The sequence below is a fragment of the Bubalus bubalis genome, chromosome 18, assembly GCF_019923935.1.
Source record: "Bubalus bubalis isolate 160015118507 breed Murrah chromosome 18, NDDB_SH_1, whole genome shotgun sequence".
In the NCBI taxonomy this organism is placed as follows: Eukaryota; Metazoa; Chordata; class Mammalia; order Artiodactyla; family Bovidae; genus Bubalus; species Bubalus bubalis.
Genome location: NC_059174.1, coordinates 51,430,349 through 51,453,184, shown reverse-complemented (window position 1 = coordinate 51,453,184; position 22,836 = coordinate 51,430,349). Strand labels below are relative to the sequence as shown.

Genomic DNA, 22,836 nt, shown 5'->3' with positions numbered 1-22,836 from the left:
CCAAGGTAAAAGGAAAGTGAAGTTGCTCAGTTGTGTCCAACCCTTTGCGACCCCATGGACTGTATGTAGCCTACCAGGCTCCTCCGTCCATGGGATTTTCCAGGCAAGAATACTGGAGCGGGTTGCCATTTCCTTCTTCAGGGGATCTTCCCCACCCAGGGATGGAACTCTGGTTTCCCGCATTGCAGGCAAAAGGGGGTGGGATAAATTGGGAATTTGGGATTAACAGATACCCACTACTGTATATAAAATAGAGAAACAAAAAGGACCTACTGTATAGCATAGGGAACTACATTCAATATCTTGTAATAACCTATCATGGAAAAGAATCTGAAAGAAAATATACATTTACACACGCACACACACACATATATATAACTGAATTACTTGCTGTACACCAGAATCATTATAAATCAACTATACTTCGTAAAAATTTTAAAAAGCAGTGGGATGCAGAGACAGAGATGCTGAGAGACACAGAGACACAAAGAGAAGCAGGGTGAGAGAGAGAAACGGAACCACACAAATGCACCGAGTCAGAGGTACTCAGAGAGAGAGAGCCGGAAGAGACAGAGGGGCTTAGAACAGAGGAAAACAGAGACCGAGAAAGACAGCCGAAGACAGAGATAAAGACGAACCCAGAGGCTTCCAGAGTGGGAGAGACAAGAGGAGTCAGAGGCGAGGCCCCGGGGAAGCCGAGAGGGAGGAGAGGAGAAACGGAGGGCTGCAGGTGGGCGGCTGGGGTGCGGGCTGCAGTCTTGTGATCGCCCAGAGGCGGCAGCGTCTCCTCCGAGCCGGCACACGCGTGCGTCTCCATCGCGCTCCCGCCGCGTCTCCGCCTCCCATCCTGAGTGGGGATCACACGCGTGGCACGGGGCAGGGCCCCAGCCTAGGTTGTGTTTTTGTCACCGGGTGTGTCTGCGTTTGCGGTTTGGTGCCTCTGGGCGTGTCTGTGTGGGTTGTGTTGGTGTGACGCCAGGCGTGTCTGTGTGTGTCTCGTTGCCCTGTGGCTGGCGGGTCCATGTTCCTGCTCGACACGTGACTCCGGGGAAGGGAAAGGGGCTAATGCCTTGTGTGTCCCTCCTCCCCACCCAGAGTGGTGTCCATGGGTCCACGGGCCACACCTTAAGAGGGGTTTTGTGTCACCCTGCCAGCAAGTCCTCGTGCGTTGCTGCGGGAGGGCTTTGATCTGTGTCCAGCTGTATACAGTAGAGACCCGTGCGTGACTTCTATGCTGCTGCACGTGGGCACGTGACACACACCAGGCGGCTGTCACTCTGGGAGTCATCACGCATCATTCTGCATTGCATTTGCTGTTCTGTACATCAGCGCACGTGTTGTGTCTCATTATAGGTTGTGTGTGTGTAACAGTTGTGTCTCACTCAGTGATGTGACACTGTGCTCTCCTTCAAGGTGTATGTCCATGTTGGGGGTCTCTCCTTTCCCTGCCAAGGACACAGCCCGGCGACCACACTCAGAGTGTTGTGACTGTGTGGCTGTGTATCACACTGTACCAGAGGGTGTCCCCCTGGTGCTGTGTGGGTGTTGGTGCCAGCCTAGGTGACGGATGTGTCAGTGGGCCACATCCGCCGGTTCACGGGACACAGTGTCTGTGCTGGGCAGACTGTATCCGTGTTTGGGGTCATGGTGTCTTTGCGTATTACCCTGTATATGTGGTGTTTGTGTGGCCACTGGTGTTGGAGTGTATCATGTGCGTGGGGGTGGTATGTGCTGTCAGTCTGAGGCAATGGTGGTGTTCTATTCCGTGTATGTGGCTCTTGGGCATCAGGGCCTATGTAGCCTGTGTGCCCGGCCTCCCTCCCCCGGGTACCATTCTGTTGTGTCCTGGGTGATGCAACAAAACAGCTCAGGACGTCTTATAGGGGCAGGTGCCCCCTGGGTTTCTGTGTGTGTCACTGTGCCTGTAGGCTTTTCCCACACGCATCCATTCCTACTGTTCTCTGACTGTATATTTGAATGGCAGCGTGTACTTGGGTTACATTGTGTGTTGAGGTGAATCCGTGTGTGCTGTGAATCATTCTATGAGCCTATGTGCCGGAGTCACTGTGCTAGGTGAGTGGTGACTGCCATGGGTGTGTCACTAAATGCTGTGTGTCTGCATGTATGGGGTACTGTTTCACGGGTGTGTGATGGCTGCGTGCCTTGTTCATACAGATATGCTGTGCGTGGCACAGGGGGATTGCTAAGTCAATACAGACTGCGTGTTTGTGGAACACTTGTATAGGTCGTGTTTGTGTAGCTACGGACGGGCATCATCCCCTGTGCCGTGTCTGAGTGTGGCTGTTTGTGTCAGACAATGTTGTGCCAGTTTTGACTGTGATGTCTGTGCTTCTGTGTGGACAATATTTGGGTGGCCCTGTGTGCCACGGGGCGCTGCCTGCTCGCTAAGTGCCGGCGTGTGTCACACCGTGTGTGTGGTGTCTGGGTGTGGCTGTGGGTTTCAGAGCTTGTCGGGAGTTGTGAGTCACTCGGTGTCAGTACTGTTGTGTGCCCATGGGTGTTAGGTTCCGTCTCTGGCCATGCCATGGTTCAGGGTGTAATCACTGCATGTTGAGTGGTGTCCGGGTGTGGCCCAGTGTAGGTGTGTATTATACGCTGCAGACCGTTGTGTGTGACAAAGCCCATTGTGTGTTGGTGTGTGTGTGTCTTAATCCACGTGGACGCACGCCTCTTCCTTGCTCTGCCCTAAGACACACCCCCGCCCCTCCTTAGTCTGAGAAGGGGGGTTGGGGAGCCTCCCCTCTGCCCGGGGGCCTCCCCAGCACCTCCCCGCCCTGCCCAGCAGTCACCACCTCCCAGAGGGCACAGACTCTGCTGTGCCTCAAAGCACAAGCCCAGAGCGAGGGAGCAGAGCAGGCTGGGGGCCTCAAGCCACTGTGGCTGCCCTTTGCGTGCTGCGAGGTGGGGGACCCTGGGCAGGAAGCTGGCTGGGCCCCAAGACCCCGGGAGCCATGGGCGGGGAGCTGGTGCCGGGCCTGGGGGCCCTGCGGCGGCGAAAGCGCCTGCTGGAGCAGGAGAAGAGTCTGGCTGGCTGGACACTGGCACTGGCAGGAACTGGCATTGGACTCATGGTCCTGCATGCGGAGATGCTGTGGTTCGGGGGGTGCCCGGTGAGTGGAGGGTAGAGGCAGAGACTTCTAGTCTTGAAGGAGGAGGGGCTGGGGGCCAGGACTCCTGGGTCTAAGGGAGGAGGAGGTGCTGGGGGCTGAGACGCCAGGGTCAGAGGGAGGTGGGGCCGGGGACCCCCGGGTCTGAGAGTGGAGGAGGTTGAGCGCTGGACTCCTGGGATGCAGGGAGGGAAATGGTAGGGGGCCCCCTCTGCAAAAGGAAGGGAAGAGGGGTCACAGGGTGTCAATTTGAAGATACTGCAGTCAGACAGTTGGAGGTCCAAGGGGTGGCTGGTCAGATACCGGAGTCTCCCAAGAGCAGATTAGGGGAGGGGTAGCCCCAGGTTCAGTGAAGGGAGGGTGAGGAGAAAGGCTGACTTCCACTAGGTGGAGGCTCCTTGGTCCTTATCTGAACTCAAATGTTTGCCCAGTATCTCAGAGGCAAAGGGCAGAGACGGAAAAAACTGGCTGGGGTTGGGGGGTGGGGGTTGGTGGGGGGGGGGGGAGAAGCATCCCCCTCCTGCTGCCAATTCCATCTCCATCATTGAGAAGCTCAGCTTCCTCAGAATCTATTTAGTCTGAGAAATAAGGGAGAGGTAGGTTTCTCGTAGGCTGAGCTCCTGGGTCCCGGGGAGGAGAGGCTGGGGGCCTGGGCTCCTGGGTTTAAAGGGGAGGGCGCCTTAGAGCGTGTGTAGGGGAAGAGGGGCTGACTTTGAGGATAGTGTGCGTAGGGAAGGAAAGGACAGGTGGGGCCGGGACAGGTCTGAGCAGGCTTCCAGCACATTCCAGCCCGGGTCCGGGCTGTGATGGGGGCAGATGAAGGACATGGGTCAGAACTGGCAGCTGCAGGATGGGACGGAATTGCTCAACAGGAAAGGAGGGGCTGCAGATCTGTCTGGGGTAAGGGGTGTGGAACTGGGCTTGTCGGGGGGCCCTGGATTTGAGGGTTGAGGTGGGGGCATTCCCGGGGACAAGGCTCAGGCTTGGATTTGGGAGTGGGAGAGGCAGGCAGCTTTGAAGTACCCAGGAGCCCCACGGAGGGTCGGGGCAGACTGGCTTCCTCTGGCCGGGTGAGGGCAGCGGGCACTGAGGGGGTGGGGCCGCCGAAGCCCAGGCCAACAGGAAGCATGGCCCAGCTGACCCGCCGCTCCCAGGCTTCAGCACCCCGCCCAGCAGGGGAGGTGAGGCTAAGGGGGCAGATGCTATGGGTCGGGGGTCTTTCCTTCACCATCCAGTCTCTCCACCTTCTCACCTCCCCCTGCTTCCCTCCACGGCCCACCAGGCTGCTGCCTCCAGCAGGGCGACTCTGGCATCTGCTGCAGCTCTCTGGGCCCGTTTTGTCAACTGGAAATTGGGGGTGAGGGTTGAAATAGATGACCCGAAGGGTCCTCCTCAGCCCCCTTTCTATGACCGCCTTGACAATACCCATGTCCCCTCCCCACCTCCATCACAATCCATCACAGTCTAATGAATTCATTCTGCAGGGATCCAGACACCTGCTGATAGCAGGGAGGGGCTGGAGAGGCGGGGGCCAGAGCCCACTGAGACAGGGGAACGTGACGGATGCAGCCGGGCAGGAGAGGGAGGGTGGTGAGGGGTACAGAGAGGCTACACAGGTGGTGATAGTGGTAAAGAACCCGCCTGCCAATGCAGGAGACATAAGAGACACTGTTTTCATCCCTGGGTTGGGAAGATCCCCTGGAGGAGGGCATGGCAATCCACTCCAGTATTCTTGCCTGGAGAATCCCATGGACAGAGGAGCCTGGCGGGCTGCAGTCCATGGGGTCACAAAGAGTCGGACCCGACTGAATCGACTCAACACACACACAAACACACAGAGGCAGAGATACACAGAAAGACACAGACAGACAGAGACCAAGGCAAAGATGCAGTGAGAGACAGCGTGCTACAGACAGAGAAGGGGGTGCAGGATTCGGGGCAAAAGGAATTGCAAAGGAGAGAGGACCACCAGAGAAGTGGACGACAGAGCTGGGAGAGGGCTGGGTCAGGTGGGGTGCTTGAGACAAACTAAAGAAAGGGAGAGGGAACTGGGGAGCCATAGAAGGTGGGGGAGGGCTAGGGACAACAGCACCATTGTTCGGGGAGGGTTGAGGGGGGCAGGCCCCCCGGGGCAGGAAACTGGCCCTTTTCCCCTGCACAGAGGCGGGGCCCTGGCCGGAGGGGAGAGCTGGCAGCGTTCTAGAAGAAACAGGTGCTGAGCTCATTGCGGGCGCCCAGCTTTCCCCTGACACCACCTTCCAGGCAGGCACCCCCTCCTAGGGAATCCAGCAGTCCCATTCCCCTCTAAATCTCTCCCTTAAGAATTCTAGATTCCTCCAAGGTATAGACGCACAAAGAGAGGGAAAAAAAACTTCCCGTGGTTTCTGGAGGCCATGTGCTTCCGGCCAGATCTGCCCTGGGCTTGGAGCCAGGAGAGAGGGCAGGAGCAGGTGGGGGGTGGGTGGGGGAAGGCCATACAGGGCAGGACTGGAGGCCTTTCTCAAAGCTGGGGCTGGGGTCTCAGGGACCCAGCTCCTGAATGAGGGCAAGGTAGGCTGTCATTCATTCCTTGGGGATTGAGTGACAGTTTCTAGGCTCCTTAGGAATTGGGTTGCTGGGGTGGGGGGAGACTTGAAGTTGCTTTCTAGGGCAGAGACCAGCTGGGTAGGAAGGGAAGAGGAGGGACACTCTTTAGAGGCTAAATATCTGTTTCTAGACACCCCTCCACCAACTGAGAACTATTTTTGATGGGGACCCATACGCGGCAGTTAGGAAGGAATGTGCATTTTGAGGTCTTCTCTCAGGGGTGTGATCTTAGGAGAGGCTGAGGAGGAGGGTGAACCCTGCATCTGGGCCAGGGCTGTCCCCTTAGGAAGGAAGAGGGTGCTCTCCTTGGGGACCCGATGACAGTTTTGAGGCTTCCTCAGACCTGGACGCATCAGGAGATGGCTGGACTGGAGGTGGGGTTAGGAGGCTAGGAATCAATGGGAAGGGAGAAGGGATAGTGGTTTGGGAGGAGGGTAGAGGGGGCAGAGCAGGTGGAGACCTAGGATCTCACCCCTTTCTCTCTCCCTCCCAACAGTGGGTGCTCTACCTGTTCCTGGTTAAATGCATGATCAGCATTTCCACGTTCCTGCTCCTCTCCCTTATCGTGGCCTTTCACGCCAAAGAGGTCCAGGTAGGGCAGGCCCCACCCCCAGCCCCTTCTTGCTCCCCTAAGCCCCCACCACGCCCTGTCAGCTCACACTTTCCAGCCTGCTGAGCTGAGTAATGAGCTTCCTCCACCCTGAGATGCATCCACACCCTTATCTACCCGGAGGGGATGAACTGTGGACAACAGACAGAGCCTCCTGGAGCAGCCCTGACCTTCCTCCACCTGCTGCCCTCTGACTCACCTGGCAGGCACTCCTGTAGGTGCCGAGAGTTCCCACCCCCAGGCCTCTCTGTCCACTCTAGCTCCAGGCTACCTCACACCAGGTCCAGCCTCCCAGATCTCCCTTCTTTAACCCTTGGGCCCCCACCTATTCCGGTCCCAACAACTCAGATCCTAGTGCCTGAAGTCCTTCCCCATGCCTGAGCTCCCCACCTCTGTGCCAATGACCCCCAGATCTAGGCACCCTTCCCATCACATGGAAGGGCGCCCTCTCCCCCACATGGATCCCCCCTCCCATCGCATGTCTCAATCCACACTGGGCTCCGCACCCCTTCCCCTCTCCTCCCATCTTCCCAACCCCTAGACCCTTGCCCCACCACCTTGGTGTATAAAACGGGGGTTATTGGCTGAGTGTGGTATGCCCCTTGCAGAGACTGGCATACAAGACAAGCTCAGTAAGTAGACCTTATCATTCATAGCAGTCATTCAAGAAGTTAAGCGGCCTGATTTCGTAGCCCAGCTGTGCAGCTGCACCTGAGCGCCCTGGGCCTCAGTTTCCACATCTATAAAGTGGGAGTAGGAATACCTTCAATCTCACTGTCTTGTGAGCATTCCGGGAGTCACAACACCAAAGAGGATAGCGCAATGCCGGGCACCCCCCAGGTGCCCCGCACGTGTTGGCTATTGTCACTGTAATGGGATGCTGTCAGTAACACTGCTGGGTCCCCAGAGACAGGAGTAAGGCCTGCCTCCGTGGATGTGGAATGTAGGCTCCAGGGAGGAAGGCGTTTTTGTCTTGTTCACCCATATCCTCAACATATCTCAACGTCGGGCACACAGTAGGCACTCAATAAGTGTTCCTGGGCTGGAGGTTCTGGAAGTAGGCTGCACGGAACACAGGAGTGAAGGCGGAGAGATGTCTTCCTCTGGTCCTGCCGTGTCCCTTCCCCACCCTCCCCGGCCCCAGGCCCTGCGCTATCTGCCTCCCTCTGCGGCCCCGTGGGTGCGCCCCCCTTATCTCCTCGCGCAGGCTGGGAAGCCGGCGCCTGACCTTCGCGTGACTCCCTCCTTCTCCGTCCGTCCTCCTCCCCGCAGCTGTTCATGACGGACAACGGGCTCCGGGACTGGCGCGTGGCGCTGACCGGGCGGCAGGTGGCGCAGATCGTGCTGGAGCTGGTGGTGTGCGGGCTGCACCCGCCGCCGGTGCCGGGCCCGCCGTGCGTGCTGAGCTCGGGGTTCCCGAAGACCGCGGCCACGCAGTCCTGGCCCAGCTTCCTGGACCAGGGGGAGGCGCTGCTGTCGCTGGCCATGCTGCTGCGCCTGTACCTGGTGCCCCGCGCCCTGCTCCTGCGCAGCGGCGTCCTGCTCAACGCCTCCTACCGCAGCATCGGCGCGCTCAACCAGGTCCGCTTCCGCCACTGGTTCGTGGCCAAGCTGTACATGAACACGCACCCCGGCCGCCTGCTGCTCTGCCTCACGCTTGGCCTCTGGCTCACCACCGCCTGGGTGCTGTCGGTAGCCGAGAGGTGAGGGTGCCAGGGCGGGTGGGGATGGAGGGTACCTGAAGCCTCTGGAGGAGCCGCTTACAACCAGGCTTGCCCTGCACGGTGCTGCAGATCAGGACTCCCCGGGACCAAGCCGTGGAGAAAGCTATCTGTCCGCACTCTTATGCAGCGGGGTGGGAAGAACTGACAGACCAGCCCCAAAGCCTTTCGTCCACTTGCAGCCTCCAGTCTCCCCCACCCCAACCCCCCAACACACATATACCCTAGGAAGCCCCGCCCTTCCTGCCTCAAATCTCTCCTGCCTCCGGAATCCAGGTATAATGCAGGCCCTGGGGCCTGGCTGGCCAAGGGTTGCACCTGCTTTGAAGGAAGGAGACTTTCTTCTTTTCCAAATTAGCACAGATGCACTGGTAGGTGCTCCTAACCACCCCGGGGCTGCCCTGGAAGAAATTCCCGGCTGCCTGCGGGACTCCGACCTGATGCTGGAACTGTACCCCATCAGGGCCTCCACTTATCTTTGTTGTTGTTTTAGTCACCAAGTCCTGTCTGACTCTTTGTGACCCCATGGACTGTAGACTGTCAGCCTCCTCTGTCCCTGGGATTTCCCAGGCAAGAATACTAGAGTAGGTTGCTATTTCCTTCTCCAGGGATCTTCCCAATCCAGAAATTGAACCCACGTCTCCTGCATTAGCAGATGGATTCTTTACCACTGAGCCACCAGGGAAGCCCCATTTATCTTACAGATAAAAAAAATTAGGGGTAATCTTAGCCAGCGGTTCTGGGACCAGCAGCATCTCCTGGATTTAGTTCAGTTGCTCAGTTGTGTCCAACTCTTTGTGACCCCATGGACTGCAACATGCCAGGCCTCCCTGTCCATCACCAACTCCTGGAGTTTACTCAAACTTATGTCCATTGAGTCGGTGATGCCATCCAACCATCTCATCTTCTGTCGTCTCCTTCACCTTCTGCCCTCAATCTTTCCCAGCATCAGGGTCTTTTCCAATGAGTCAGTTCTTTGCATCAGATGGCCAAAATATTGGAGTTTCAGCTTCAGCATCAGTCCTTCCAATGAATATTCAGGACTTATTTCTTTAGGATGGACTAGTTGGATCTCCTTGCAGTCCAAGGGACTCTCAAGAGTCTTCTCCAACATCACAGTTCAAAGCCTCAATTCTTTGGCACTCAGCCTTCTTTATAGTCCAGCTCTCACATCCATACATGACCACTGGAAGAACCATAGCTTTAACTAGACAGACCTTTGCTGGCAAAGTAATGTCTCTGCTTTTTAGTATGCTCTCTATCTCCTGGGAACTGGTTGCAAATCCAAATTCGCAGGCCCCACCCATATCTATGGAATCCAAGACTCTAATGGGCGGGACCCAGCAATCTGTTTTTAACAGTTGATTCTGATGCTGGCCCAAGTTTGAGAACCTCTAGTTTAGTACATCGAGCAAAGGATTCTTGAGGGGAGGTGGAGAATGGGACCATCTGCCCTGAGATTTCTCCTCTCTGAGCCTCTGAGAGGCGGAAGTCCACAAACTTGAGTGTACTTTGGGATGAAAGGGGTGGGGCTTAACCGTACAGATTCAGTCCCCACCTCAGGGCACTAACTTAGTGGTTTTGAGGTTTCTGGGACCCTGGTGAATGATGCTTTCTTTGCTCTGGCCTAACTATGGGTCAGAGTTAGACACATCCTGATTTTCAGTCCTTTCTATGACTAGACCTAAATATCCCCTTCCATGAAGTGTGGGGAAAGAAGAGAATCCCCTCGCCCAAGCCTTTTTAGAGTCCCACCTTTTTAGTCCTGATAGAGCCACCTCTAGGCCACATAGAATCTTTGTGGAAATCAGAAAACCCACCCTTTCTCTGGGTGGAGGCAGTTCCCTGCCAGGGACTGACAAGTGAACTTCAGGTTGGGTTTCTTCCCCCTTTCAACCCCTCAACCACATTAAATGCAGCAGCCCTGGTAGCCTAGCTGAAACCAAATGGGCTTTGGAATTGACAGGATCCAGGTTCAAAGCCCACAGCCCACAGTGGTTGAGCATCTTGTCTAGGTCACATGGCAAAGAGGAGGCCAGGCAGGCTTGCCAAAGCCAGGCAAGCTTTGAGTGCTTTTTTTGACTGTGGGTGTGTGCTAAGAAAGAGGGTATCAAACACCACAGGAACCCCAGAACTAACCCGCTCTTCCCCTATAGGCAGGCCGTGAATGCCACCGGGCACCTTTCGGACACACTGTGGCTGATCCCCATCACATTCCTGACCATTGGCTACGGCGATGTGGTGCCAGGCACCATGTGGGGCAAGATTGTCTGCCTCTGCACTGGCGTCATGGTGAGTACATCCACTCAGGGGCTCCTGTATTGCACACTGCTCATCCCTCAGGCCCCAGGAAACCATGGAGCCAACTGAAGCCCTCAGGTACACCCCAGGAAACATGGGTGTCTGGACCCCTACAGCCTCACTGCCTGACCAGGACACAATCATTTTTGTTCAGATCCTAAGTTGTGTCCAACTCTTTGCAACCCCATGGACTGTAGCATGCCAGGCTTTTCTGTCCTCTACTGTCTCCCAGAGTTTGCTCAAATTCATGTCCATTGAGTTGGTGATGCTATCTGACCATCTCATCCTCTGCTGTCCCCTTTTCCTATTGCCTACAGTCTCTCCTAGCATCAGGGTCTTTTCCAATGAGTTGGCTCTTCCCATCCAGTGATCAAAAGTATTGGAGCTTCAGCTTCAACAAGAGTCCTTCCAATGAATATTCAGAGTTGATTTTCTTTAGGATTGACTGGCTTGATCTTGCTGTCCAAGGGGACTCTTGAGTCTTCTCCAGCACCACAGTTCAAAAGCATCAATTCTTAGCTCTCAGCCTTCTTAATGATCCAGCTCTCACATCTGTACATGACCGCTGGAAAAACCATAGCTCTGACTATGTGGATCTTTGCTCAGAACACAGACACCAGCCCTATTTCCTTTGAAAATCCCAGGAATCCATCTCCTAAAGTCCTAACTCTCTCTGGAATCTAGCACCCCAGACCTCATCCTCCTTGGGAACCTCCCAGTCCTTTTTCCCTTTTTCCTCCCAGAATTCAGGAATCCAGCCCTGAGTTCCCCCAAGGCTCAGGATCTTGCTCTCTCCCCTCTTTACCCTCTCAATCATCCAGGACTCAGGGTACCTGGTTTCCCAGCTCCAGGTTCCTTCAGGACCCAGGGATCCAGTTTCCCAGTCTCCATTAAGGCTATTGCATATAGATATCAGGAGCTTGCCTGTGGGCTCGGGCTGCTCAAGTTCAAATTCTGTTTCTGCCACTTCCTAGCTGGGAGTCAGCCATATAATCTTTCTGGGCCTCAGTTTCCTCGTCTATAAAATGGGGATGATGATACCAGTGTACTGCTCAAGGAGCTCCTGAGAAGACTAAATTAATTAAACCATGTAAAGGGTCTCAAAAGGGCTTCCAGGTGGCTCAGTGGGTAAAGAATCTGCCTGCAATGCGGGAGACACGAGACACCAGTTTGATCCCTGGGTCAGGAAGATCCCCTGGAGAAGGGCATGGCAACCCACTCCAGTACTCTTGCCTGAAGAATCCCATGGACAGAGGAGCCTGGCAGGTTGCAAAAAGTTGGACGTGACTGAAGCAACTGAGCATAGCACAGCACAGCACACAAAGGGTCTCAAGCACAAGAAAGGCTCAGGAAATGGGTCAGGGGTGGCAATGGGGAAGCTGTTACTGTAGCTGGTTCCAAGCATGTGGCTGTATGCTATCCTAGCTCCTGTGCCCTCAAGGATGAGACAGAGGGCTCCCTAAGCCTTAGACCCGAGCCCGTACCCCAGAGTCAGCCTCCCTCTGAATCTAGACACCCACCTCCTTCCCTTTATAGACCCAGCACCCAATGCCTTGGCCTCCACGTCCCTATGAGATCTGGCTCCCTTCAAGCTCAGGAATTCAAGCCAACAGCCCCCAGCCCTGATTTGTCCCAGGAAGGACATGCTGAACCCCCGAGTCCTGGGTCCACAGGTGATGCATGGGGTGGCAGGGAAATGTGGCTCACACATACACACACACACACAGTGGTGAGTCTCTGTGACTAGGAAAGAGGGGCAGGGATGCAGCCAGGGACACACTCCCAAAGGGTCAGGCGCCCTCAGGGCTGCCTGGGACCTCCTCCCTCATTTGAGAAAGGGAGAACCTGAGACAGAAGACTCTTTCATGGTGAGTTTTGCAGTAGCTTTGCACTAGAGTTCACAGCCTACTCCCGGCCAAGAGGTTCCAGGATGCAATGAAATAATAATGGCTAAATTTTATTGGGTCCATACTCTGCCAGGCTCTGCTCTCAAGGTGCTAACTGACGGAATCCCTGGAGTTATTCTGTGAGGGCGTGCACATTGCACAGATAAGAAGCTCAGGCACTGTGAGATTAGATAACTTGCTCCAAGCTGGACTTGGAACCCAAGCGGTCCCTGTAGCTAGTAAATTGTTCTGAGGGTCAAGAGCTGAAACATAATGGGATGGGGACAGACTTCAGATGATTCTTTCTAACTCCAGGGACAGTGAGCAGGTGGTACAGGGCAGTCGGGATTTGATGGGGCCTTGATGGATCAGAGGCCTCAAGAAGGAAGGGATGAGAGTGAGGGTTTGGAACAAGGTGCTCAGGCAGGTGAGGGATGAATTGCCTGAGAGGGAGGCTGGGCAGAGAAGGAGTGGCCTGGACCTTAGCAGGCCCTGAGAGCCAGGCTAAGAAGTCTGGGGCCATGGGAGTTCAGAAGGAGATTAGGGTGAGGGGGTCAGGGTCACAGCTGGGTCAGGATGGGGTGAAGGGGAGGCTAGAAATTGTCCAGGAGGGAGAAGATGTGGCCAGAGCTGGGCAGCATCTGTAGGGGTGGGGAGGAGGGGGAAGAACACCCCTGATGACCTGATGGCCGACTGGAACGTGGGGAGGCAGGGGTCCTGCAGGAGCCTGAGGTCTGCCTGTCACCCAGCACCAGCCCTTCTCCCCCGTCTCCGATCACACCCTTAACAAAACAGGACATGGTAAGGTGTAAACACCATGCCCGGGAGTTGCACTCAGATGTGTGATTTTGATCTCAGCTCCACCTCTGGGACCTCTGGGACCCTGGTTCTCTCCCAGTGGGTTTGCTTGTTTGTCAACTAGGAGGGTGGTACCTGCCAGCTGTGGCTGTTGGGTGGGTTCAAGGAGAGATAGAGAGAGTTGGCGGCACATGGCTGGCCCTCAGAGCCCCAGGGCCCCTGTGTCATAACACCTGCTGTGCCCACAGGGAGTCTGCTGCACAGCCCTGCTGGTGGCCGTGGTGGCCCGGAAGCTGGAGTTTAATAAGGCAGAGAAGCATGTGCACAACTTCATGATGGATATTCAGTATGCCAAAGAGGTGAGGGGGGCCCCCAGCACCCAGAACACACCCTCTCTCAGACCCAGCAGTCCAAGCCCCCAGCCCCTCCTCCCAGAGCCCTAGGGGGTCCATCTCCCCTGACACTGTGCCGCCCACCCCCAGATGAGGGAGTCAGCTGCCCGAGTGCTGCAAGAGTCCTGGATGTTGTACAAACATACACGCAGGAAGGAGTCTGGAGCCGCCCGCAAGCACCAGCGCCGGCTGCTGGCTGCCATCAACAGGTGTGTGCACACGCCGTGTACAGCCCTGTCTGAGTCTACTCCTCTCTGCAGGGTGTGAGTGTGTGTGTGTGTGTCCGTGTGTGAGTATGAATGCATACCCAGGTCAGGATGCCTGTGTGTGGTCCCACTAAACAGATGCCCACCTGGACATCACAGTGACTGTGTGTCTGTGATGGTTTGGTCTGCATGTTTCAGAGTGCCTGTGGGTCTGGCTACCTGGGTCTCTATGTGGGAGGTGGGCTTATGGGTGCAGCCACTCACTCCCACCCCTTCAGTTCTCTGGCAACTTTTCCTCATTATACTCTTATCTTTGTGAGTCTCTCCTCCCCTCATCCCACCCCTATGCTAGGGCCGCTCTGACCCCCACCCCTTGCTGTTCTTTTTAACCCCCAGGTTCCGCCAGGTGCGGCTGAAACACAGAAAGCTCCGGGAGCAAGTGAACTCTATGGTGGACATCTCCAAGGTACTGGGATCCCGTGAGAGGGGGTCTAGGAGAAGAGGGAGGTAGGGGGTGGCTGGTAAGGAGCTCTAGGCCTGGAATCGGGGACACTGGCACACACGGGCACTCAAGAAAGCTCTTGTGATTGAAGGAACAAACAAATGAATAAGTGAATGATGCAATAGAGCTTCTCGTGAAAGGTGCAGCTTCCTTTGAAGCCTAAGGAACTTACTTGTGCAAAGAACTCCAGTGTTTGATGTGAAATTATTTCCATTGTCAAGTTCCCTACATGTGGGTAGATATAAAATTCCTTTCAACTATGACTCTTATACAACCATAAAACCAAAGCAAATTGACAGACGAAGTTCAAACACAAAGTGCAAAGCAATAAAATGTGAATTAACAGCACCAACATACAGACGAGTGACATTGTTCTGGGAAAACTCAATCTGTGCTGCTGCTGTGAAGAGGAGGAAGGTGGCCAGGAGCGCCGGGCAGGCTTCCTGGTCGAGGGCTTGCCCTCCTTCTGCCGGGTCTCCTTGACTCTGAGGTGCTCAGGGTCAGTGACGTCGCGCCCCACTGACTTGGTTAGCAGCTCCTCTTGCTTATCCGGTAGCCTTTGCTTTTTTCTCATTGGCCCGCGACAACTCAAACAGTGGCCCTGGGCCCTGATGCCATGGTAAACACAGTTGCAGGTGCCGGGCCCCTAAACTGCATGGCAGTGGCCTAGATCTGCCGGAATTGGCAGGCCGTGATTTCTAAGATTAGCCACCTGGCCCCAAACGCGGAAGTCAAAAGTTTTCATAGAAAGCTCCCACGCCCTGAAGGGCGAAGCTGTGAATCCTAGTTTGAGAAGGCAGAGAAAGGACTCTGTGGGTTTTAAAGTCAGGCAGCCATCAAGGCCACAAAGACTTAAGTGAGCGCCTACTACGTTCTCGGGTCACCCTGATCCGGGCGCTGCCTTGGGCATGTCAACTTATCTTCTCCAGGCCTGTTTCCTCAGCTGTTAAAAATGGAAACAGGATTCCCATTCCCACACTTTTAGGAGGATTTTAAAGTGCGTATGAGGATCACGTGGCCCAGTCGCTGGGCGGTGGCAGGTGGTTGATAAATGGTAACTGTTATTATTGAGGATAATCTCCTGGGCCTGTAAGGACTTAGGAAATGCTGGTTCCACTGCCTTACTCTGCAGGGCAGGGAGGGAGTCTCCCCCAGCCCCCTGATTCCTCTGACCTCTGCCCAGATGCACATGATCCTGTGCGACCTGCAGCTCCGTCTGAGCAGCTCTCACCAGGCCCTGGAGAAGCAGATTGATGCGCTAGCAGGGAGGCTGGACACCCTGAGCGAGTTGCTCAGTGCTGCGCTGGGGCCACGGCAGCTTCCAGAACCAAGCCAGGAGGCCACGTAGCTGGTGAGGGGGCTGGGACTTGGGCAAGAGAACCTCCTGGAGGAAGGGTGTCCTGTGGCCAGCACCCCATGTGGCTAAAGGGGAGGGGGACAGAGGGGCTGGAGTTGAGGCCACCCGATCTCTTCTGCTCTGGCTCTGCCTGCAGTGAGGGACACCAAGTTTGGGGCTGGACCGCCCCCCGCCCTCTTTCTTTGCTTGGTTTGTCTCTTCCTCTGGTGTCTGGCCTGCCTTTCTATCCAACTCTCTGTTCGTCTCCCCAGGACCCATCTGGGAAGAACCAGGCTACCCTTCCCCAGGATTGAGGTCAAGGACATTCTCTCTGCTACTCCTGACCCAGCTGTACATATAAAGCCCCCTCTAAGTGTGAGGACTGCTGGGGGCCCCACCTTGGATGGTGGATGCTGAAGGATGCCGGAGGAGATGCTGGATTAGGGAGGGAGGCCGTGGCCCACCCCCCATCAAGGCCCCAAATGGGAAAACGGTCACCCCTGCCCCACATACCCTCGACAAAAACATCCTCACTCTGCTGCTGTAGATGGCCACCAGCTTTCAGTTGGATGTGGAGGTGCTTGGGGGCCGGGACTCCTGGGTCCCAGAGGAGGAAGAGGAGGGGCGCAGGGGCCCAGAGTACAGGATCCAGGGCTGCCTCAGTGACCCGTTGGCCGGCCGGCAGAGCTAAAGGAACCAGGCCCGAGGCCGGGACGAGGCAGGAGGCAGCGCCCCCTGGCGGTAGAGCGAGGAGGACACTGTTTCTCCAGAGGTGCAGAGAATTATCTGGTGGGAGAAGGTGGGAGGGGCCGGGGTGCAGCCCACCAGTCTCTGCTCTTATACTTTGCAATAAATGTTAAACAAAGCCAGAAGTTGTTGTTTCTTTCTAAACACACCCACACTCCAAACAGGCAGGTCAGCCAGTGGAAGGCCCTTTCCCTGTCTGAACCTGCTTGCGTGCTCAGTCGCTACAGTTGTTTGGCTCTTTGCGACTCTACGGACTGTAGCCCGCCAGGCTCCTCTGTCCACGGGGATTTTCCAGGCAAGAACACTGCGGAGGGTTGCCGTGCCCTCCTCCCGGGGATCTTCCCGACCCAGGGATCAAACCTGAGTCTCCTGCATTACAGGCAGATTCTTTACCTCCTGAGCCGCCGAGGAAGCCTGCCTGAACCAGCTTCTGCAACTATAAAAGAGGGCTCCGAGAACTATCCTCCCCAGGTCTGTAAGCTGAAGAGTCCTCAACACTGTCCCTACCCCTGCCCCAGCCCAGATCTTAGGCTAAGAGCAAGGGCTTTGAATTCAGACAGATTGGGGTTCAAACCCTGGCTCTGCCATCCACTGGCTGTGTGACTTTGGGCAAGTGGCTTCATCTCGCTGAACATTTCACTTCACCTGTGAGATGGGGTCACCTTCCCACAGGGAGGGGCACAGAGGGTTGGGCATTTAGTAAGAATTCATGAGAGATAACTTAATCATTTTTATCAGTGCTATTGATTTTCAGACACAATCAGTACATGGCTGCTCTTTCCTCTGCCCCTTTCTACTCACAGCCCATGAGAACCCAGATGACAACTCGTCCATCAGGAGAGTAACAGGAACCCCAAACCATCCCCTGTACTCATTTCTCATATCTGCTAGGACTTGGCCAGGAAATGGGAAGGGGGCTGGCGCTTATGGAGGTCCTCCTGTATGCCCAGCTCTGCAGTCCCATTTTGTAAGTCATCACCACCTCTGCCTGCCCCGCCCCACCCCACTGTACAAATACAGAGACTGAAGTTTCGAGAGGAGGAAGGCCTCGAGGATCTGGCTTCTCACCCAGTGCATCCTGAGACCAAGCCTGGCTTGAGGTGAGTCAGAGACAGAGTGGCCTTGGATCCTGAACCTGGGTCTCACTTCCCACAGCCGCTGCCTTCCACTTTGAGAGGCTGATTCATCCCCGCTTCCCTTGACTTGTGGGGAAGCCCGGGCTTCGAGTCATCCTTCTCTGCTGAGCTATCTTTGGATTTCCCTGCAAGTCCTCAGCCAGCCCCACCCCTCAGCCCCCAGAGCTAAACTGGGGCTTGCCCCACCCACTGCCCCTTCCTCTGGACGCCAGCCCACCTGGGGGGCAGAGGAAACAGGAACACTTCCAACACCCTCCCCTCCAGTGAGCCCTCCTCAGTGCTGCCAGATCCCTTACTGGGACCACCCTTTCCTAGTTCTACTTGGCTTCACTGGGCAAACTCCTTCCAACTCCTTTGGGCCCCAGCTTACGTGTCCCCTCCGCCAGGAAGCCCTCTCTGAAGCTCCCACAGCCCCCCTGAACCTGTCTCTATCACAGTAATATTTATTGTGCCAAGTCCCACATTAAATCCTTTATATAAATGATCTCACAAAACCTCTACAGAAGGAAGGTGGTATTACTGGTCCCATTATACAGATGAGGAATCCGAGGCACAGAGATTAAGAACCCTACCCGAACCCGCAGCAAGGAGATGGCGAAGCTGGGATTTGACCCAGATGGCCTGGCTCTGAAGGCCCAGCGCTTAGCCAGTCAGCTCATTTCATTTAGGGATCATTATACCCTCCTTTCATTTTTGCTCTCTATATTGTGTCTTCAATGTCGAGGGCCTGCATATATGCTGGGCTTCAGTGAGTTATCACTGAATGAACACACTGCCTACCTGGGGTGGCCGGAAGCGCCGCACCTTCTATGGCTTGGTTTCTCCTGGGACAAGGTAGGCACTGGTGAGAAGGGGCTTTCTGCCTAAGGCACTAAGAGCACGGGAGAGCACTGCCGTTCTGAATGCTCGGATCTGCCCCCGCCACTCTGCCGCCACTCACTGTGGAGCACGGATCCCGACGCCCCCCTTCCAGCAGTCTTTGCTCACCCCCTCACACCATCACCACTTCCTGACTGCCCTGCACCAGCGTGGGGGCTGCAGGCATGAGTCAGAGGGCTCTGCTCCCGAGGGACTTGGTTTCACGGTGATTTTGGCAACTTCCCCCTCCTACTTCAGTTTTGCCTCCATGCCTGTAAGAGGACAGGTTGGGGAAAAGTGGGTCCAGAAAGGGCTGGGGGATTACTGGGGTTCGAGGGCCAGTCAGGGGTTGGGGCCACCACCCAAGACACGACTGGGCTCTTCCCTTGCTCAAAACCCTCCCATGGTTCCTGCCTGTATTTCCGTCAAAGTCCAGCTCCTAGACCCAGCCCTGCGGCATGTGGGATCCTAGTCCCCCCACTAGGGATGGAACCCGTGCTCCCAGCAATGGAAGTGCAGATTCTCAACCACTGGACCGCCAGGCAAGTCCCCACTCATTTTTTCTTTTATTGAGATTTATTTTACATAAATGACACAAAGTTTAAAAGCAGCCTCAATAGATTTTTTTACAAATGCATTCACCCGAGCAAATACCACTCAGCTCAAGCTTGAAGTTTCCATGACCCTAAAAACTCTCTCTTCCCATCTTGATTTTCTTTTGCCCAATTCTGAACTTTGAAAAGAAACCTGCTGCGCGCCCTGGTGTGTACCTGCTTCCAGGTATCAGCCAGGGCTGCGTTCTTTTTCCCTACAGAATGGTGTTAATACCCCACAGGCCTCACCTGGGGGGCTCTTCAGGCTGTGGCCCGACCCCTCCTCTAGCCTCCCTATCCCCTCCCTGTCACAGCAGATAATGATTCTGCACCCAATTCCAGTGTTGTGGTTTGGGTCCCGCCCCGCCCCCACAAGCAATTCTCAGACACCACAATTCAACTCAGCCCTGACACTGTCTACCCAGAGACAGCATCAGATTCCACAGGTTAAGGGTTGGGTCCTACAAGACTGCCCCCAACCCCTACCCCTTCAGATGCCAATTTCAAGTCCAGATTGTCACCTGTGTGTCTGACCAACTGGCTACAGATCCAACAGCCCCCTCCTTGGGTTCAATGAGTGACTCACAGAACTCAGATATACGTTTTATTTACTGGATTATAGGTTTCTTATAAAATGATGTAATTGGGGAACAGCCAGATGGAAGAGAAGCACAGGGCAAGGGTTGGGGAAGAGGCAGGGAGTTTCCATGCCCTCTCTTGGCACCGCTCTCCCCAAATCTCCAAGTGTTCACCAACCTGGAAGTTCTCCAAGCCCTGTCCTTTGGGGGTTATTATGGAGGCTTCATTTCATAGCCATGACTGATTAAATCATCGAACTTTGGCAACTAATCCAACCTCCAACCCCTCTCCCCTTCCTGTAGATCTGGAAGTTCTAAACCTCTAATCACCCCTTGGGGCCCCTGGCACCCAGCCCCTATCCTCAGATTACCGAGATGCTTCGCAAAACCACCTCATTACAAAAGACACCCTTATTACTCTCTTTACTGGAAGTTCCAAAGGTTTTAGGAGCTCTGTGCCAGACTCCGGGATAAAGCCCAAATCCATATTTATTATAAACCAAATATCACAGCTGCTCCAGCCACAGGGCTCCTCTTCCTTCCCAAGAATTGTCAAAACTGGTCATCTTTCCTGGACTCTCCTGTCCCCTTTTCCCCATCCATGTAGAACAAATATCACCAGTATTTTTCCAGTTCTTTATGAGGGTCCATGAAGGAAGCCATATCACATTAATACCAGACTGCAGACTAAAGACTTTTTAGGTTTCTGCTGTGTGGGACAGCTGCTAACATGTAAAAACCAGGAGAGTGCTTTTGCAACTTGGAAGCAATGTCTTTTCTTTCTTCTACCAGAATGAACTGGCCCTTCTTCTAGTCCAGCCAAGGGTGTACCCTGGCTGCACCCTTTCTCACTTCCTCAAGGGCCAGAGTCTTAAGTTTCTTCCCTCATCCATTTTCCCTGCTATTGAAATAGAAGGGAAGGGGCAGGGGGCAACCTTTAAAAGAATGATACTGCCATAGGACATGACAAACTAGAACCAACTAGATCCAAGATGGCTGGAGATTCGACTTCCAGTAGACCTGAGTCTCATTATACACTCACTGTAATACCTTAGCTAAATGACACACCCGCCAGCTCCATGACAGTTTCAGGGCCAATGATAAAAGGTCAAAAAGTGGGCTGTGCTGCAATTCCTGGCAATCCCTGCCCCTTCCTAGAAATAGCTGGACTAATCCTCCCACTCATTAGCCTATGAAATTACCCAGTCCATAAAAAACTCACAGCCCCCAAATTTCCAGGGCCTGTCGCCTTCTGAGACAGCCCACCTTCTGTCTGTGGGGTGTGTTTCTCTCTAGATAAATCTATTTCTTACCTGTCACTTTGTCTTTCACTGAATTCTTCCTGCAAGGGGACATCAAGAGCCTGAGCTTCATTAAGTGCTGAGGCCAGGTGTGTGATCTCAATTAAAGGACCGTGGGTTTGAGTCCCAGTCTGGGTTTGGCTGGGTGTGAGTCCTGGCCTGTGGGTTCAAGTTTGTTTGAGTGGCATGGTTTCACTATTCCTCCCAGCAGCACACAAACATGCTGTCTTTCCTCCCATCTTAAAACTGGCCCCCCAGAACTTTAAGCACTTTCCATCCTCCACTATCCTTAAAGCCCACCATGTACTCACTACACTGCAAAGCAGCTGGAATTCAACTTGGGTCTTTATTTTCTACATTGTAAAACAACCTGCATGTAAGAACTTGGAAGTTCTTACATGCAGGTTGTTTTACAATCATCGAACTTGTTTTTGATGGAAACAACTTGGAAAGGATTTCCAAGTTCTTACAGAACAAGCTCCTGATACATTCAACAGCAGGGAAGACTCTCACAGACCAAAGAGCTAAAGAAGGCAGACAACCCAGAAGACCTGCTGTCAGATTTCTATCAAGTTCAAGAGCAGCCGCAACTCATCTGTAATGACTGGAATCAGATCAGAGGCTGTTTCTGGAGCAGGGGAGCTGACAGGGAAACAGCCCAACAGAAATCTCTGGGGTTTCAGAAATGCTCTCTATCTTGACTTGGTTAGTGGTTACATGAGTACATATATATATTTGTAAACATTTAATGACCCTTTTCTGCACTTGGCCACATTTAAGTTACACTGAGACAAAAAAAGATAAAGAAAAATAAGTGCCTATAAACTTTTCCTTATAGATTCTCTATTACAGTATTGAGAAGTTTCCACAACAGAGTGGGACCAAGACAGGAGGGGAGGGGATAGGACCCAACCTTTAAAAGAATGATGCAGATCTTGATGACACAATTAAAACTAGGCCCACTAGGCCCAAGATGACAGAAGATACAACTTCCCTAGACCCTGAGCCTCATTATATGCTCATTGTAATATATCAGCATATGCTAAGTGACACACCACACACGCCATGACAGTTCTGAAGCTGACCATAGAAGGCCAAAAAGAGGGTGGTGGCCCAATTCCTGGAAATTGTTACCCCAAAATTGTTGGAATAATACGCCCACTTGTTAGCTTATGAAATTATCCAGCCCATAAAAACTAACCACCCCCACATCCACTGGCCACTCTTGCTTTCTGAGATGGTCTCCTTTCTGCCTGCGGAATGTGTCTCTCTCTAAATAAACTTACTTTCACTTTATACTATGGCTCACTCTTAAATTCTGTTCTGTGTGAAGCCAAGGACCCTCACTTGGTGGCCCCTCCCAGGGACTCATCTGAGGCCTGTGACATGGCCATCCTCTTCCAGACAATTCTCCTGCAACAAGACTGGGGGATAAGACAGCCATGTTTGCTTCACGGTGGACTCACATCTACCTCCAGCTACTGCTCTGTTATCTCTGCTCCCCAGTTGAGCACTAGCTTTTAGGAACTCTTCTTTCCCTTGGCCCTAGGTTATCACCTCTCCTGATGTTCCTGCTCCTTCTCTAGGACAGTGGTCCTTTCTCTGATTCCTAAATGTGGGAGGCCCAGAGCCCAGTCTCTGCTCAATCTACTCCTCAGTCTGGATGGTTTCAACAAATCCCCAGGCTTTAAATGCCATTGATATATTAACAGCTCCAAAATTTAGCATACTTGTATAGTTATTGATAAAATGACAGGACATCTGAGAGTCTGCTTAAAAGCTTAAAAAATAAAACAGAAACTCCAGAAGAAAGTGTACTTATAAAATTAGAAAGAAGAAAACAGAAGAAAAAAAAAAGTAAAATGGGCTGACTGGCCATACTGGGTGGTGGGTTTAGAGGAGTTCTTCATATCAGAAAAACTTTTGTGTTTTTAAAACTCCACAATGAAAAGTCAGTAAAAAATTCTGTATCTACAAATGCTGGCTTCTCTCTACTGTGACCACTTACTTGGACCAACGTGCACCTCAAAGCTTGGTCCCATCAAGTCTGCTCGTTCCCATCTTCAAAAAGCATCACTCTTCACCCAGTGGGTCAGGCCCAAACCTCCAGGATGACTTTTAAGTCATCCCTGATTCATGCTTCCTCTCACAACTCTC

At 53.8% G+C, this 22,836-nt stretch overlaps 1 protein-coding gene and 1 long non-coding RNA gene across 2 annotated transcripts; both read left to right on the top strand.

The window, feature by feature from the left end:
• Positions 1-523: 523 nt before the first annotated feature.
• Positions 524-16,335, top strand: KCNN4 (potassium calcium-activated channel subfamily N member 4). The gene is made up of 9 exons (XM_006048519.4): positions 524-3,131; positions 6,211-6,306; positions 7,597-8,027; positions 10,202-10,337; positions 13,279-13,389; positions 13,513-13,631; positions 14,025-14,094; positions 15,314-15,481; positions 15,739-16,335. Exons 1-8 carry the CDS (start codon positions 2,973-2,975, stop codon positions 15,476-15,478), a joined length of 1,287 nt encoding a protein of 428 aa, XP_006048581.1. The 5' UTR covers positions 524-2,972; the 3' UTR covers positions 15,479-15,481; positions 15,739-16,335.
• A 41-nt stretch (positions 16,336-16,376) lies between these two features.
• LOC123330142 lies at positions 16,377-18,767 on the top strand. Its single transcript, XR_006545836.1, has 3 exons — positions 16,377-16,684; positions 17,017-17,313; positions 18,639-18,767. It is a non-coding gene; the product is annotated as an uncharacterized LOC123330142 (long non-coding RNA).
• Positions 18,768-22,836: the final 4,069 nt, after the last annotated feature.